The 18,883-nt window shown below is 42.0% G+C and overlaps 1 protein-coding gene across 11 annotated transcripts in view; it reads right to left on the reverse strand.

Annotated features, from left to right (window-relative positions):
* LOC123765886 (protein bric-a-brac 2) overlaps window positions 1-18,883 on the reverse strand; it is a 146,750-nt gene that overhangs the window by 120,237 nt on the left and 7,630 nt on the right. For all 11 annotated transcript variants that reach the window (XM_045754732.2, XM_045754734.2, XM_045754739.2 and 8 more), the window contains exon 4: window positions 11,306-11,542. In XM_045754732.2, the coding sequence (XP_045610688.1) occupies window positions 11,306-11,542 (237 nt within the window). The remainder of the gene's footprint in view (window positions 1-11,305; window positions 11,543-18,883) is intronic.

The raw sequence follows: 18,883 nt of genomic DNA on the forward strand, positions 1-18,883 counted from the left end.
TGAACAAATCCACAAGAACGGCCTATTGACATAGCTTGGGTGCAGGGGGGAGTTGTTTAAAACCCTGGTTTGTGCCTCGGAGAGGCTACGGGATTCAGTAAGTTCAGTAGAACTTCGGTTTCAACTCTTTTAACCCTATCGTAGCTCAGTCGATTAAGGCAGTGTCTGGGATGCTCCCGGACGCAGGTTCGAATCCTCGTCACAGCCCTTGTGGATTTGTTTATCCCTATATTTGTTTTTTAGGGGGGTTATTTTTTCTTGACTTCATTCCAACACACATTGACCTACAACTTTCACATATTCGAGTACGAATGCCAAACAATGTTATTAAGACATACTGTACAAGTAAATTAATGAATTAGAATTACCTTATTCATTGTCGTTAACTTTAACTTCAATTATCTCTAAAACTAGAGTTTCAACTTTGAGTCAGCTTAAAAAAATACAGTTTCTAATCGATTCTCACCATTTTTACATTTAGTGTGCACAGCTACAATCTTATTACAATGGATTTTTCATAAACCCCAAACATTTAGAGTTATAAATTTTTGTTGTCTAAATTTGGAGCATATTTCAAATGCCACAATGACGATTTTTTTTCACTAAACTAAACTGAAAACCTTTATTCTAAATCTATGAAAATTACGATCATATGCTATTCTAAGAGCATAATAACACCAAATGAACAATTGATATTTTTTATTTTTGCAGCCGATTTTAAAATCTGAAGTTTTCAATATTCAAATTTCTAATTATTTTTTGTCTTATTTTTCAAGTTACGTTTGTGATCATTTAGACAAAGTTGCAGGATTTGCCAGTAGATTATGCACAAAAAAATGGAAAACGTTTGAGCAAGTTTGAGAAATTGAACTCGTGGTCCCATCAGGTCCTGTCACCTATGTATGCCATGCGAAGTTTAACCCTTAGACCGCGTATATTACTGCGAATTTAGGGAGCATAACATTGAAAAACATTCAAATTACGTAAAAATAACTTAAAAATGTTAAACATCTCCAACTTACTGGCTTTAGTGTCGTGAAACTCTCAAATATATTTTCAGAAATTGATTTTAGATCAATTTCTACTGGCAAATACAGCCAGTAGAAACTGGCTGTATTTGCTTGAAAGTATCTATGGTTAGAGGCATCAAGCACTGTTATACCTGCACCCCTCAACACTATACCTTGAGGTTTCCTTGAGGTGTTTTCGGGGCTTAGAGACCCCACGGCTCAGTCGCCGCCCAGGCCTCCTGGTTGCTGGACTGGTCAACCAGGCTCTTGGCTGTGAGCAGCCTGACGTATGAGTCACAGCCTGGTTGATCAGGTATCTTTTGGAGTTGTTTATCAAGTTCTCTCTTGAACACTGTGAGGGTCGGCCAGTTATGTCCCTTATGTGTAGTGGAAGCGTGTTGAACAGTCTCGGGCCTCTGATGTTGATAGAGTTCTCTCTCAGAGTACCTGTTGCACCTCTGCTCTTCAACGAGGGTATTCTGCACATCCTGCCATGCCTTCTGGTCTCATGTGATGTTATTTCTGTGTGCAGGTTTTGGACCAGCCCCTCTACTATTTTCCACGTATAAATTATTATGTATTTCTCCCGCCTGCGCTCAAGAGAATACAGATTTAGGCTCTTTAGTCGGTCCCAATAGTTTATATGTTTTAATGAGTGGATTCCAGCAGTAAAGGATCTCTGCATGCTCTCCAGGTCAGCAATTTCTCCAGCTTTGAAAGGGGTTGTCATTGAGCAGCAGTATTCCACTCTAGATAGCACTAGCGTCTTGAAAAGTATCATCATCGGTATATCTCCATCCCCAAGCTTTTTTTCTTTTTCTCCAGTGAACAACAATATCTTCCATCTTTTCTTCACTGCATCAGTTTCAAAATCTATAGCCTCAGAAATGCGTATCTCACAAAAAACATGCGATCTTCATGGCACAGCTAGTTTGTGTTCTAACCAACACGTGTAATTACCCAAGTATTATTATTGTGCCCAAGTGTGGCTACAAGGCAAGAAAAATGCTTGTGGTGTTCAGTCTACTCTATAAGACTAACACTATCATGTGACACTTTGAAACCACTCATAGTTTTGGGAGCCACTATCTTCTCACAGGTGTACATGTATGTGCATGCATTCCCACAAGGTGTGTGAAGATAGTGTACACCTCATTGCCTCAGAGTAGTGAGGCCTTGGTTGAGTGATCAGAAATGATGACCAAACCACAATTCAGAAGATGGAGATCATCACACAACTTGATATTGGTCCAGGATGGACCGAAAAGTGGTCGCTTCTCAATCTTCCGAGTTGTGGTTTGGTCATCACTTACATTTCATAAATAGTTGTCTTTACAGCGTGTCATTCGTGAAGCAGGTAATATGCTAGATGCAATGAGTTGCACAGCATAGCGGTTTGTCTCATCAACAAAATGCTCATCAACCAGGATGGGTGCCAACACCACAAATCTGTCTTCTTGGACTGTAACTTTGTAGGCTACATCCAACATTAGGCCCTTGCACAAGGATGATGTAACTTTCACAGATGACAACAAAGAAATAAGTGAAATACTGAGGCTTCAGCACAATTCTGTTTGAATACATTGAACCCTTGAACACATTTACGATCAATGATCCAAACAAATTTTTTATGAATGTGACACCAACATCGAACCACACATCAGATGTCGCCCATACCTCACTTGACTATGAAATAGCCATAGACAGCATACCCATGCACTCTACACCAGGCCTAGAATCATGGAATTACATATTCATTAAGCAATGGAAAACACCACTATCATAGGCACTCCTGATAGGAACAGAAACGGTTAAGGAACAGAACCCCTGACATCCACCTCCGACACCCACTCCCGACACCCGCCACACTCATACCCCTCCTGACACCCACACTCACTCCAACCTCCTTACTTGCCTGAACCCTGCCTCACTCCCCCCTTTCCTGGTTGTGGTGTACAATGAGTGTTAGGCCCGGTATTGCACTTGTTTATCTCTCGGTTGTAAACGTTAACATGTTATATTCTGTGGAAAGTCAACCCTTGGTTTTGGAGAGATTTTTAGGCTTCAAACTTTCTATCAGTATATGCCAATCCAGACAAATATCCGATAGTCAGGCATCTATGGAAATTCTGTCTGGATAGGGATATAACTTTATTCAGCCATGATTTTTGCCAGATTAGGGCATTTTCCGGATTGGCAGGCTTCAGATTAGTGAGCTTCTACAGTATTACACACTTTTTAAACAAACTATGTATATTGGGTTGTAAGACATCTATTTGGAAGTAATAAGAACTAAACAAGACCCATGAGAAAATTATGCCAACATTGTTTACCGTGATCACATTATTGTGCACCAGTGGCTTGCGATTATCTTGAAATCACAATTTGGCAATTCCTGTCGGTGTCTGAATCTGTCTCTGGATGACATTCCCAGACAGAATAGCAGCAAAGGGGTGAGTTACAAGACAGCTTTTCTTGCAACATAGGTGTACTGTACATATTACATTGTAAGACTACATACAGTACTCAATCACGGTTTATGTCAATTATGTGCTCAAAGTTATTCCCGGTATCATATTATGTAAACTAATGTGAAACAGCAAACATGAAACCATTTAACTTGAACATCAAGATCCTTCGCCCCAACTGCATATCTACGTGTCTATGGACCCAATGACCCTTCCCCCCCTAGCCCATACTTGACTCCCAATGAGCACAACACCAGAAAAACTGATATTTGTGGATTTTTTGTTTATTTTCTTATACTGAGTGGCACCATTGATAATTACTACACTTTTAGGGTTAAGGAGCTCGTGGAAATTTCTTTTTTACACTTTCCAGGACAAAGAATTTTATCACTTAAAAAATCTAATTAATGCATGTACAATATTGTAATATACAAGGATTTATTGGCATGCTATACAGTGCAACTTTGATTTCAATAATCAATTAGCACCACTGGATGCAAATTGATTCCTGGCTCGCCAGGAATTAGAAACACTGAGGTCCCGATGTGAGACTCGTGAAAAGCGACACCATGAGATCCGGAAAATGCCAACTGGCAAGGCAAGCCAGGAAACCAGGAACCCACACCTGGGAAGCCAGGAAAGAACCAAATATAGGGGAGGTGCAAAAGTGGAGAACTGAACATGGACAAAGTTCAACCTAGCCTCTTCACTCAGAGAGAACCCCAGCAACATCAGAGGCCCAAGACTGTTCAACACGCCTCCACGACACATAAGGGGCAAAACAAGCCGACCCCGCACAGTGATCAAGAGAGAACTGGATCAGCACCTCCAAAGGTCAAAATTACTCATCACCTATACTACCACACAGTAGACTCACGTGTCAGGTGACACAAATAGTGACACAGATGGTGACGGTACATCAAGTGGTGTTGACCTAGGGTAGCATGGCAGGCTGGCCGAGGCACGTGTACTGTAAACACACTCCACATCATCCACCTCAATGTCCTCAATGTCCAGATCACTACTGTTAGACCCCTGTGTAAGGTTTTTATCAGGACTGTAGTCTTCATTGTCACTAATATGTTCATCTTCAAACAATATGTCCTGTATTTCAGCATCTGAGTCTTTTTCAACACAAAGGCTGACCGTAGACTGGGAGCTCGTTAATGATGTGTCAGACATGGTTGCTATTTTGAAACTGAGGATCCCCACGGCTGTGGGGCATGCTGGGATTCTTTTTCAAAATGGAGGACGATCACTGGAGGTTTCAGGCGAACATCTCGTACCTAAGTCACCACACGCCAGTTTTGAATCCAATGATATACTTACGATCGTCATGTGGCGCTCTGCGCACCCTCGATCCAACGCCACATGGCGCTCTTCACAGTGCAGTAGTTAAAAGTGGGATTGGTATTGCCATGAAAACAAAGAGCCAACTGTACAGTATTTTTATCATTTGTATAGGTCTTGTATTACTCTTGAGCTAATGAAACATAATTTTCAAGTAGTTTTAAGTAATATTTCAAAAATGCCAAATAATTATGGTAAAAGAATACAATTCATCTCTCATACTTGCATTATTACTTTTGCCCACTTTGCCAATTCCCTTCAGTATTTTATACAGTATGTTGTGATCATATCCCCCCCATTTCCTATATCCTTTATGGTTGTGAGATCTTGGCTCCTTAACCTACCCTCATAGCTTAACCCTCTTACCTCTGGTACTAATCTTGATGCAACTCACTCTACTTATCAGTTCTGGTTTTATGTTCACAAGGTGCAGATACATGTTCAGTGTTCAGTACCAAAACAAAGAAAGATGACCCCTTCCCCAGAGCAACAGATGTTTCAAAAGAATACTGTATCTCAAAGAATTCTTTTCCAAAATTAGACACCACCAATGCAAGAAAGAGCATACTGGGTGCTGGTAAAAGTTACAGAACTCCCATTCCCAATAGCAGGTTCTCCATTTGCACAATATTCTCAAGGCAGCTCCAAAGTTTCCACATATAACCTCAGAACTGGCAATCACAATAATATTTTTCTTTCACAAGTATTATTGCTACATAATATAATATAATATCTACTACTTATATAATATTTACCTGATATTCTTGCATCCAGCAGCAACACAGCTCTTCAACCTAAGGTTCTTCAGACCTCAAAGCAATGGAAAATCTGACTTGGCATTATACACATTAACAATAAATAAGTGATCCTTCAAAAAATATTAAACTTTGGCAAGTTGTCATTAAGGGGTATGTAGTGTGCAGAAGACAGAATCACTAGGGCATGTCCCTGGATTGTACCTGAATGGGGTTCTGGGAATTCTTCTACTCCCCAAGCCCAGCCTGGAGCCAGGCTCGACTTGTGGGAACTTGGTCCAACAGGCCAACAACAATATATTTGCTGTGGGCCACTTGGAGCGGCCCGCAGGCTCACATATCCACCACGGCTGGTCCAGCACTTCTTGAAGAAAACTACTGAGTTTTCTCTTGAAGATCGTCCACGTTTGTTCCGGCAATATTTCTTACACTTGCTGGGAGGATGTTGAACAACCGTGGACCTTTGCTGCTTTTTTACCTGATTTACCCAAGGGCCACTAATCCTAGTGTCCTTAACAAGGACAGGAAGCCAGCGGCTTGTCAAAGGTCGTGCTGGGGCATTTGCCTTGATGAAATGTTAGCGTTGTTTATACAGTGTTCTCTGATTGTACCTATGGCACTTCTGCTCTTCACTCTGGTTCTATTATGTATTTCCTTCCATATCGTTCACTCCAGTACGTTTTTATTTTACCAAATAGATTTGGGACCTGGCCCACCTATCATTTTTCTGATGCTATATTTGCTTGGTTATGCTCCCTAAATGATAGGTTATTAGACATCATCATTCCCAGATCCTTCACATGCTGCTTTCCTACTATGGGCAGATTTGATTGTGTTTTACACCCTACATTTTGTTTAAGGTCCTCACTTTTACCGTTCCCGAGTATCTGGAATTCCAGTACACCGGTGAAGGTGTACTTGATATTCTGACCATCCTTAAGTACCAGGGCCAGGATTTGTCCAACATTTATACATCTATCCGAGAAACCCATACTTCTTGTCTCGTTCACGGTGGCTTAGTCTATATTTTATTAAATAATTTATGATTTTCCAAACATCTCACCTCAAGGCTCTTATTGCTATGGACAACCTGGTAGTACTTCATAACTTGTAAATCCCTGTGGCATAACGGTAAAGCACTCTCCTAGCGCTTCGCAAGCACTTTGCCCTGGGTTCGTATTCTGGCCGGGAAGGATTGACTAGGCGCCAATCCTTAACTGTAGCCTCTGATCACCCAGCAGTGAATGAGTATCTGGTTAGTAAATGATTTGGCAGATCATATTCCAGGGAAAATTAGGATTAATGACCTGCCCGAAATGCTCTGCGTGCTAGTGGCTCTACAAGAATGTGAGAACTCTTGTATATAATAAATAAATAAATAATTAAACAAATTGTTTAATAAATACAAACCATACCACCATGATTAAGAAAAGATGTACAGGTCTCTAAAGTAAACACAAATGTCTGATTCAAACTTAAGGCTAAATATGCCATTGATTGCTGATGTAATTTTGTATGGTCATCCAGCCTTCTTTTGAAGAAGAACACTCCTTAAATGCAGCAACTTAATACAACTCACTTCTTTATAACCTCAAAACACTCTCACACTTCACTGTACTGTAATATAATATTTATAAATATTTTCAACAATTCCTGAAGATGTTTATAAAACAAGAAAATATATCTGTCCAAACTTTTGTGACACTTGCCAAAGCATTCTGGATAGTTCATGCACATTCCTTTCTGTAACCCCACAAATTGGTTCGGCCCCATGAACAGAACTAAAGAGCCTTGTCCAATATTTTCCCATGCTTTGGGGTCTTCATACATTTTCAAAAGAAATGTTCCTAAACACATTACTAAAATTATTTCACTACAGCACAAGAATTTCACATCAGAGTTAGGCCAAACAAAAATATGTGTTACTGGTGAATGTTGAAAGGAAAACAAATAATATTGTTCCTAATTAATAAGAAAAAACAAAATTTACAAGAATTAATCCTCAATAAAAATGAACAAGCAAATTGTTTCATCCAGATGAACCATTTAACATGTGCACTACTGAACACATACTTCTGAGGCCTTACCAAAAGTTGAATTGCAATAATAATAACTATAAATGGATTGCTGTACCTTGGATAAGGAAAGGATACTAAAGCACAAGAATTTTCTTGACTTAACTGTAACTGAAGCTTTCTTTTCACTAATTTATATTGAGAGGTAAGAGGAGAGCCATAGAGACAAGAGGAGAACTCTGCAGGTCAGAACCACGGAGACAAGGAGAGGAGAGGAGAGAGCTCTGTGTGTCAGAACCACGGAGACATGGAGAGGAGAGGAGAGCTCTGTGGGTCAGAACCAAGGAAAGGAGAGGAGAGCTCTGTGGGGGAAGAGGAGACGAGAAGATGCGATAAGATGACAAGACGAGATGACAAGATGAGATGACAAGGATGATGATGTTGGTCAGTCACAGACAAGTTGTATATGCACATGTAAAGAGCAGAAGGCAAGAGCAGGATGCTACAAGTGCCCGAGAGGCAAGTGACACAAAGTGTATGCCAAGCACAAAGGACAAAATGTACATTTGCAGCATGTTCAAACATTTTTTTCCTACACATTTTCTCTCAACAGCTATTAAACAACTTGTGTAGAACCACACCCAACAAAGAACCACACACCCGACAAAGAATCACACCTGACAATCGACAAAGAATTACGATTCACATGTTAATTGTAGTTATTTTTACTCATGTCATTGCAAGATCATCTAACAACCATGGCAGAAATATGTATAACAATCACTACAAAATCATACTCCATGGTCTCTGAAGATTTACTCAAGAAGTACTAAAATTGAGGAAAGCATTACAATCATCAATCATTGAAAATTCTCATTCAACTTCCATGAAATAGTCACAATCATGCCATGTCAGAATCACAGAAGTCAGTTAACAATCCCACCCAACAATCAGGAAAGGATCAGACAGGAAATACCAATATAATCATGAGTGTCATAATCACATCAATGAATAACAAATCACCTAAATAATCATTTAAGAATAATACGCTTGAATAATGTATCCATCACACCCAATGATTAGCAAGGAGTCACAGCCAACATTTAGCAAGGAGTCACAGCCAACATTTAGCAAGGAGTCACAGCCAACATTTAGCAAGGAGTCACAGCCAACATTTAGCAAGGAGTCACAGCCAATGTTTAGCAAGGAGTCACACCCAACATTCATCGAAGAACCACACAGTAAACAAGACTCACCCCAACATTCATCGAAGAACCACACAGTAAACAAGACTCACCCCAACATTCATCGAAGAACCACACAGTAAACAAGACTCACCCCAACATTCATCGAAGAACCACACAGTAAACAAGACTCACCCCAACATTCATCGAAGAACCACACAGTAAACAAGACTCACCCCAACATTCATCGAAGAACCACACAGTAAACAAGACTCACCCCAACATTCATCGAAGAACCACACAGTAAACAAGACACAAGACTCACACCCAACATTCATCGAAGAACCACACAGTAAACAAGACTCACCCCAACATTCATTGAAGAATCACACAGTAAACAAGACAAGACTCACACCCAACATTCATTGAAGAACCACACAGTAAACAAGACTCACCCCAACATTTATTGAAGAACCACACAGTAAACAAGACTCACCCCCAACATTCATCGAAGAACCACACAGTAAACAAGACAAGACTCACACCCAACATTCATCGAAGAACCACACAGTAAACAAGACTCACCCCAACATTCATTGACGAACCACACAGTAAACAAGACTCACACCTAACATTCATCGAAGAACCACACAGTAAACAAGACAAGACTCACACCCAACATTCATTGACGAACCACACAGTAAGCAAGACTCACCCCAACATTCATCGAAGAACCACACAGTAAACAAGACTCACACCTAACATTCATCGAAGAACCACACAGTAAACAAGACTCACACCCAACATTCATTGACGAACCACACAGTAAACAAGACTCACCCCAACATTCATCGAAGAACCACACAGTAAACAAGACTCACCCAACATTCATCGAAGAACCACACAGTAAACAAGACTCACACCCAACATTCATCGAAGAACCACACAGTAAACAAGACTCACACCCAACATTCATCGAAGAACCACACAGTAAACAAGACTCACACCCAACATTCATCGAAGAACCATACAGTAAACAAGACTCACACCCAACATTCATCGAAGAACCATACAGTAAACAAGACTCACACCCAACATTCATCGAAGAACCACACAGTAAACAAGACTCACACCCAACATTCATCGAAGAACCATACAGTAAACAAGACTCACACCCAACATTCATCGAAGAACCACACAGTAAACAAGACTCACACCCAACATTCATCGAAGAACCACACAGTAAACAAGACTCACACCCAACATTCATCGAAGAACCATACAGTAAACAAGACTCACACCCAACATTCATCGAAGAACCACACAGTAAACAAGACTCACACCCAACATTCATCGAAGAACCACACAGTAAACAAGACTCTCACCCAACATTCATCGAAGAACCACACAGTAAACAAGACTCACACCCAACATTCATCGAAGAACCACACAGTAAACAAGACTCACACCCAACATTCATCGAAGAACCACACAGTAAACAAGACTCACACCCAACATTCATCGAAGAACCATACAGTAAACAAGATTCACACCTAATATATGCATGCTTGATTTTCAACAATCATCGAAAATATAGTAAGAGAATGAATAATAAAATGATCAAATCTATTGAAAGAGAGAGAATTGTCAGATAAGCATAACCTTTTGAAAATTGGTATCAAATGAAGATTAACTTTACTTTACCCAAGATCCTCAGGTTAAGCAATCCATGTAATGTGATTGTACCCCTTAATGATTACAATACATGTGGCTGTCTACAAGAACACTGTAGAAACGTAAGAGCTCAAAAGACTCGTGGTAACTGGTTAGGATAATTTGTTGTAATGCATTAAATAGATAATTAAATGTAGCATGGCTAGCTATGATCAAATTTTATGAACCTAGCTGTAACTCTGGCATGATATGAACTAGTTAAACACTTGTGGCAATGGGTCGAGATTTGAGAACATTTTGTCGTTAAGCTTTATCCGAGATTGGAGCTAGTTGGTAACAGTTAATCAGGGAAGAGGGTCCAACATGGGACCCACATAAATCTGAACAAAATAAACAATAGACACTTGCATAATAAAATTAAATTTACTAGTTACTACAAACGAAGGTATGCCCCACTATGAAAAGAATGCCAATTACTTAACTAACCATACATGACCACAGAGCATATTTACAGTATTTTTAATTTATCACAGGAAAGTCTAATCTCGGGTTTAGGCGAGTGTGGTAAGCATATATTCTAAATGAACCTATAAGAATAAAATATCTAAATATACTGTTAATATACTATATCCAAGACTTTATATCAGTGAACATATTCCATAAACCATATTCAGTTCTGAATTAAGGAGCCGTGATCATTTTGTAATAAATCTCTCAAACTAACATCGGGAGAGCTCTGCATCTTGAGCTAATGAACTCCATCTTAAGACACTGGAGCAATGACATACAGCACATGTGTTCAATCATTAAGGCAGTTTCCTCACAATGCAAAAATCACATAGTACTCACTCCTTGCATTCTTGAGGGTCCTGGAATGCCCTGTGACAACTGAGAGTCAAGGACATGAGCCTGGGTGGCAGCAGCGGCCAAATCCCACGGCAGACATCCACCCCGGAAAGTTGTTGGCTGGTGTGTGTACCCGAGGCTTGTATCTGCCTCGCTAAATTGTAAGCTCTCGAGGCCTTCCTCAGTTTCAGGAAACCAGCCTGATGGCTCTTCTTTTACTAATACTTCCTCCATTTTAACCTAGAAAGTACACACAAGAAAACACTGAGCTACATCAATCAATAATTAAAATGATGCCTAAGAGATACCCCCCCCAAGGCAAAAAAAACAACGTTGATTGTAATGAAACGCCATTTTCTGGGTGAGACCCAGAGGCTCCCCGGAGCTATCCAGGCTGATATTGCTAATATCAGACTTTGGCATCAGTCATGTGTATGGAGTTCTTTAGGCCTACCCGGACCACGAGCCAGAACCTGGCCCCCTCAGAGAGGCACGAGGAGCAATGGGCTATAGAAACCCCCATGTGGTTAAAAGCATTTTATATCTGCTATCTTTTTTTTTTTTTTTTTTTTTTTTTTTTAAGGGATATTCCTGCACTGGCCCTAAGCCTCTGGCTGGCCCACTAAGTGTTGCTTGTTTCTGTTTTACTTGGGCGGAGTATGAGTATTTATGACTCGTAAGTAAGATTTTCTTACTTACGCATCAGTAAGATTTTGCCATATGTGTCTAACAACAACTTTTGCTCTGTTGAATCTAAGTTGAAATCTTAATGGGTTTGTAACTATGCACTGTGTTAGATAATGTTCCAGTGGTCTGTCAGGGCATTTCTCCACAGTGCTGACATATATCTGCCATTGATCGGGTCAGGCACCCAGAAAGGTAAGCATCCCAAAACAAACCCCTATTCTGGTTAAGAAATTGCTACTGAGAGCCAAACTAGTGGACAGAACTCCCAAAATAAAAAATGAGCTAATGAGCATGACGTCACCGCGCCACTGTCTGTGCAGCTCTTCCCCTCTCCGGGAGGGAGAAGGGGGAGCCCCAGAAACCTCGTGCCGGCAACCCAAGACCTCAGTTCTGAGGCTTGATATCAAAACACAAGAAAAAAATGCCGACCGGAGGGAGGGAGAGAGTGTTGCCGAGGAGCCTCTGGGTCTTACCCAGAAAATGGCGTTTCATTGTTTATTCAGTGGATTAAAGCCAGAGCCGCCCATGCAGAGAAAGAGTAAAGTAGAGTCGAATTCGGCAGTCCCACACTCGTATGCAGAGAAAACCAGGCATCCTCCCCATATTGGTAATCCAGAACACCCCCAGTATCTACGGGGCTTGGACAGGGGAGATAAGAGGATCGAGAGGCAGTAGTACAGGAGAGAAAAAGGACGCGGAACACCAGCACTCGTGTACAACGTCCATAACAAAAACTCCCACGGCGCATGCGCAGGACGCATGAGGTCCAAACCGCACACCCGCCCCAGTGAGGAAGGCACCAATGAGGAGCATTTAAGGAATAATAGCAGTGCTGAGACAGCACGGAGAGAAGATATAATGACAAAAGAACGAGACAGTACCGAAAACCAAGAAGAGGCATGGAAGAGGACCAACGAGTCCTAGAAAGGACTGGAGGAAAGTCTCACCGGAAGACGACAGATGTTCCAATAAAGTGGGAAGAATCAAAGACCTTCCCTGAACCTTCGAGATCCTAGAGATGCACAAAATCACGAAGGCTCAGAAAGGCACAGTTCGCACCTGAGGTCAAAGGTCGTGTAAAACCCTGATACGAGGGGAACACGACCTTGACAGGACGGAGAAGTCCTGTCCCAGAGAAGAAGAGTGAGAAAACAGAGAAGAGAACCCTCCAATAGGTTGGAACCAATGGATCCGAAGGAACAAGGAACCAAACCCGGGGAGGGACCGACGCCCAACTCGTACTGCAGAGGGGGGAAAGGAAAATCCCTCTCCCCATCTTATCTTGAGTTATCTTGAGATGATTTCGGGGCTTTAGTGTCCCCGCGGCCCGGTCCTCGACCAGGCCTCCACCCCCAGGAAGCAGCCCATGACAACTGACTAACACCCAGGTACCTATTTACTGCTAGGTAACAGGGGCATTCAGGGTGAAAGAAACTTTGCCCATTTGTTTCTGCCTCGTGCGGGAATCGAACCCACGCCACAGAATTACGAGTCCTGCGCGCTATCCACCAAGGCTATGAGGCCCCATAACCGCAAGCCCCACTCAAAGAGTAGAAAACCCCAAGGGGTTCAACGGGGCCAAGCCCCCAAAGTCAGCCCCACCCACCCCAGCCCCGGGAACCTCCACGGCAGGACCCGGGGCCGAGCCGTGTCTCAAGACCATCGAAACCCTGCCCCAACCCCGAACCCACAGACGGTGAGGATCCGGACGCAGGGAGGAAAGGGGGGGAGGGGCAGACTAACCCACAACAGGGGGAAAGACAATGGAATGCGAACAGAAACAAAACCGAAGCGACCAACACCCCAAAGCCCTGTCACAACAACCAAACCGGGACAGCCTCAGGGCTTTCGGGGAGCAAACAACCTAGCACATTGCAACCACCTGAACCCAACGTGCAATGCTCGTGCCGCCTGCACCTACATAATCAGCATAAGAAAGGGTAACCGAGTCACAAACAAGCAACAAAACTCGCAGGATCGAAGGTACCACCAACCCAACAGGCAGCAGATGGAAGCAAAAACAGTAAGAATCGCCCTGAGACAAGGGGACAGAGCAACCCTCGAACTCACACAAAGCGAGGGAGGACTCAGGGGTCACATCCATTGGACCCACGCGCCCTCGTGGGGGATTCCCAGGGTCCTGAGACGGAACTCACACTCAGGGAAGCCCAGGTAGGGTACTGCTGCTTCGACACCCAAGTCTACCAAACAACTGTCTAAGGACTGAACCCCTGGGACGAGTACAGAAAAGACAGAAAAGTCATAGCCAGGGCCAGAAGCCAAGCGCCCCCTGCTCCAACGAAAAGGAACTGTAGGGGCAGGAGTGGGTGATGAAGCTATATACACCAGCAGACATTGCAACACAGAAGCTGGTAGCGACAGACAAGGAGAAGAGGAAGAACTCAGAGCTATACCAGAACACTGGGCCATGTTCTACAATAGGAAACATGAACAAGAACAGACCCCCACCTAGCACGAGCATGAGAATAGCCAAGACGCACCTACCAAGATACACAACAAGGTGTAGGAGAGAGGTAGGAAGATGTAAAAATACAAAGAAAAGACCTGAAAGACAGCCCAAGCACTGGAAGCCAGGGACAAGAGCAAAAGCAAGTCGGCAACAGAAGGTACATGAACCATATACACAGAATAGTAGCAAGGGAAAACAAGACACTCGCCCAAACTCAAGTGCAAATGAGAAGCAAACCCCACACGAGCACCAAAACCCAGACCCCAAGAACAGTAAATATGGCTTCCAACCCATAGGAGGAAGGGGAAGGGGGTACAGAAAGTGTCTATACATGCCGTACATATAGAAAGCATAGGTACGGGCTGTGTGTGTATATATAACTGTACACATGGTTGAACCCCATGTCAAAATCTGACCAGAATGCCAATCGGTGCAACCCACACTCCTGCACACCCATACCGGTCGCCCAAGGCAAAATCGGGGAATGCCCCAAGAATATTGTGGAAAACATCTTGACAACTCAATAACCCAAAAAGCCAAAGTTAGGAATGTCAGGTTAGACTAGGGCAGTGTCGTACCACTGCGCCATGGGGACATCAATTCAACAGGGAAATGTTGAACGTGAAAATCAGTGCTCACCGACGTCAACCCGGGTGACCACCGCAGAAACGCAACACATGGGCCGACCCAACTGCTATGTGGGTCAGACAGCATGGTTCAGAACATAAAAGGTGCAGCCAGACACTGAATGACGGGAAATGAAGAAGTGTCCCGTATCCCGGCTGACAGTCACCAGACAGTATAATCTCACCTGTAGAGCAGAGGCACGATCCGGTCACGACACAGAGTAGCAGTGTAATAGTCTGGGAGCATTGCTAGTTGAGCATGTCCAGAGATGCTTGCACAGATGAGCAGGTGTAGTGGAGAGGTAGAGAGATGGAGAAAACTAGCTACGCAGTACCACGTGCCCCACCAGTGCAACAACTACCACTTACCCCAAGGCAAACAAGGGTGGAAACCCCCCACACACTCAGGGCGGCCAAACGCCAAGCAAGCGAAAAGGCCAACAGAGGTAGACCCAAGGTGACTTGTGGAAGGGAACCCCAAGCCCATAGGGGCAGTACTTACAGGGCACTCAGAGGAAGGATGACCCTAAGCACATGCAGCCCAAGTACCTGAGAATAATACTCCCAACTCTGCACAACCACCTGTAAGAGCAGCACTGAAAACAATGAATCAGCACAGAGAAGACTGGAGCTGGAGCCACACGACTGTGCACGATCCCATCAGCCGAGGAACTGGGGTGAGGTTCACCAGGTGCGAGGGTCTGGGGCTCCCCCTTCCCCCTCCCAGGGAGCCCCTTCACCCTCCCAGGGAGGAGGAAGCTGCGCAGACATGCAGCGTGGCTCATGTGACGTCATGCTTGTTTGCTCGTTTTTCTTTTGGAGAGTTCTGTCCACTCATTTGACGATTTTCGTTGTTAACCAGAATAGGGGTTTGCTTTGTGGCGCTTACCTTTCTGGGGTGCCTGTCCCGATCGAGGGCAGATATAGAACACTCCAAATCACACGTGCATTCCTATGGGCCATTGCTCCTCATGCCTCTGTGAGGGAGCCAAGTTCTGGCTAGTGGTCCCCGGTAGGCCTAGAATTCCACCCACATCGACTGATGCAAAATAGTTAGGGTATCCATATCAGCCATGGATAGCTCCGGAGAGCCGTAGGGGCTCCCCCCAGAAATTGGAAAGTGTGTGTGCAAATTTTAAAAACTTATGTTAAAATATTTTATGTCATATCGTATATGCATGTATTGCACTGTTGAAGGGTTAAGGGCCGTGAGTCGAAAAAATACAGTATTTAAATTATGTGAAAATTACTAATAAATGTTAAACAAGTCTCCAACTTATTGGCTTCAGCGTCATGAAAGTTTCATTCCAATATTTTAAGAAATTGATTTTAGTTAAATTTTTTAAAACGAAAAATGTTTTGTTGATAATGGAGAACAGCTTCCTATTAACTGGAACTAACGGATAATTGCAGTAACAAAGAGATGCAAGCACCTGTCCAATGCACAAAGAAGAATAGAAGAAAGGAGTGTCCACCAAGTGGATATGCAGTTGGTGCCTTTATAACACTGCTGAGTAATACATAATACAACAAATAATGATGAGTAAGTATGCTATTATGCTCTATTTTGTTATATATCACATAAATACATTGTCCATTGTCAATATATGTTACTTTCACCAATGTCCACAAATTTATTTTTTAGGGGAGATTTTTTTTCTCTTTGTTTATTATCCGATTTGGTTGTAATCATTGCATCGTGTTGAGTGCATACCCGTCCTTAACTATGTACAGATAGAATGTAATTGGTCAACCAATACATCCGCTACAACTGGCAGAACTTAGAACTTTGAATTTTTGGAGGGGTGATTTTTTCACAGATATCAAACTCTATTTTCTTTGTCTCTTTAGGTTGTTTTGATGATTAGGGACCAGATTAGGGCCTTATCACTTATATAAAGTATACATATATATCCCCCTAAATCATTATAATTATCCTTATATTTTGTTTTTTGAGGGGTATTTTTTCTCGACTTCAGTTCTACACATATTGACCTACAACTTTCACATATTCAAGTACGAATGCCAAGCAATGTTTATTAACACGTACATGTACATTAATTAATAAGAACTACCTTATTCATTGTTGATAACTTGAATCTCTAAAACTAGAGTTTCAACTTTAAGCCAGCATCAGAAATCCAGTTTCTGTCTCATTCTCACCATCTTTACATATAATGGGCACAGCTGTCTGTTCTACAATCCTATTAGATTATTTTTTCATAAACCTTAAATGTTGGGAGTTATAATTTTTTTGTTCAAACTTTGGCGCATAGCTGAAATGCCATATTGACAATTTTTTACAGTAAATTATACTGAATCCTATAATAATAACTAATAAAAATGAAGATCATATGCTCTTCTGAGAGCATAACACCACCAAACGAACAATTTGTGATATTTAATATTTTTACGCTCATTTGAAAATCTTAAAGTTTTCAATACTTATTTATATAATTATTTTTAATTTTCTTGTTTTTCAAGTTATGTTGGTGATTATTTAGACAAAGTTGGAGCATGTGCCTATTAGATTATGTACAAGAAATTTGAAAGTGAGCAACGTGCAAAATTTCATTTCCCGGCCCCCCTAATATTTCTTCCTTACCACATGTCCTTTTCTGCATTTATGAAAGGGTGACCTACACAACATGCTCAGTCAACCATCCTTTCGTATAGCCCAGGGGTCTCCAAACTTTTCAATGTAAGGGCCACATTATATATTTCCTATATTTATGCGGGCCGGAGGTAACCGGCCCGCATACCGGTAAATGGTAACCGGTAAATGGTAACCATTAAACTTAATGGTTACCATTTTAACTATTTTAAACATGCAATATTTTTGGCTACAATAGTATTATTGCTATTTTGTATAACTAAGATAAAGGCATTGTCAAAGTACAGAGAAAAGAATATTGTACAGTGTTTGTGCTCCCTGAAACGGAAGCAGCGAAGCCCCACTCGCCCTCCATCCCCACAATATACAGTTATACACAACTGATTGGTTGTAATGCACAACACATACCTACCAGTATTAGTATCTGTGCGTCACACTAACGAGAGAGAGGAAAACTGACTCGGGTTGAGCGCCACCAGTCAGCAGCCCCAGCTTTGAATAATTCTGCGATGCCATTCGTACGATAATTATTTTTTCAAGGCCACCACACAGGGATTTGTTTGGAGGGCCGGAAGAAATTATGTGGCGGGCCGGATGTGGCCCTGCGGGCCATAGTTTGGAGACCCCTGGTATAGCCCAACACGCACACAAATTCAAAATGTAAAGACAAGACAGATTGAAATGTCGTCACCTATTCATTTCATGTGCAGGTTAGGGTTGTTTCAACCACATTACTGCAACCTATACTCTACAAGCCTTTCATTATACTTTTCACACAATGAGACATCCATCACTTTACACCACAATTTATAGAGTTGTTATTGAAGAAAGGTCCCATTTGGTAGCTCAGAATTCCAAACTTAAATACTGTAAAGTATTCTAGTAAGAGGATTGATTTTCATTCATGCAATAAACTAAGTCTTTTACAGATATTTTATGAGTTATTGTATTAGAAATTTAATCCTGCCTTTGAAATAAGGACACAAAAAAAAAAAAGATTTGCAACTACGAATTAGAATCCTAGCGTAAATCTCAAAGTTCCAAGATTCATATTTTCAGTAATAAGAGTAAAACTGAATGTAGCACAATGAAATCACACAGCCCATCCTCATAAACAAAAGCCAAAGTCCATTCCATGCACCCACCAAACCCCTGTTTATGATGACTTTTGTTCAAACCAGAAC

Source organism: Procambarus clarkii, chromosome 37, assembly GCF_040958095.1.
Source record: "Procambarus clarkii isolate CNS0578487 chromosome 37, FALCON_Pclarkii_2.0, whole genome shotgun sequence".
In the NCBI taxonomy this organism is placed as follows: domain Eukaryota; kingdom Metazoa; phylum Arthropoda; class Malacostraca; order Decapoda; family Cambaridae; genus Procambarus; species Procambarus clarkii.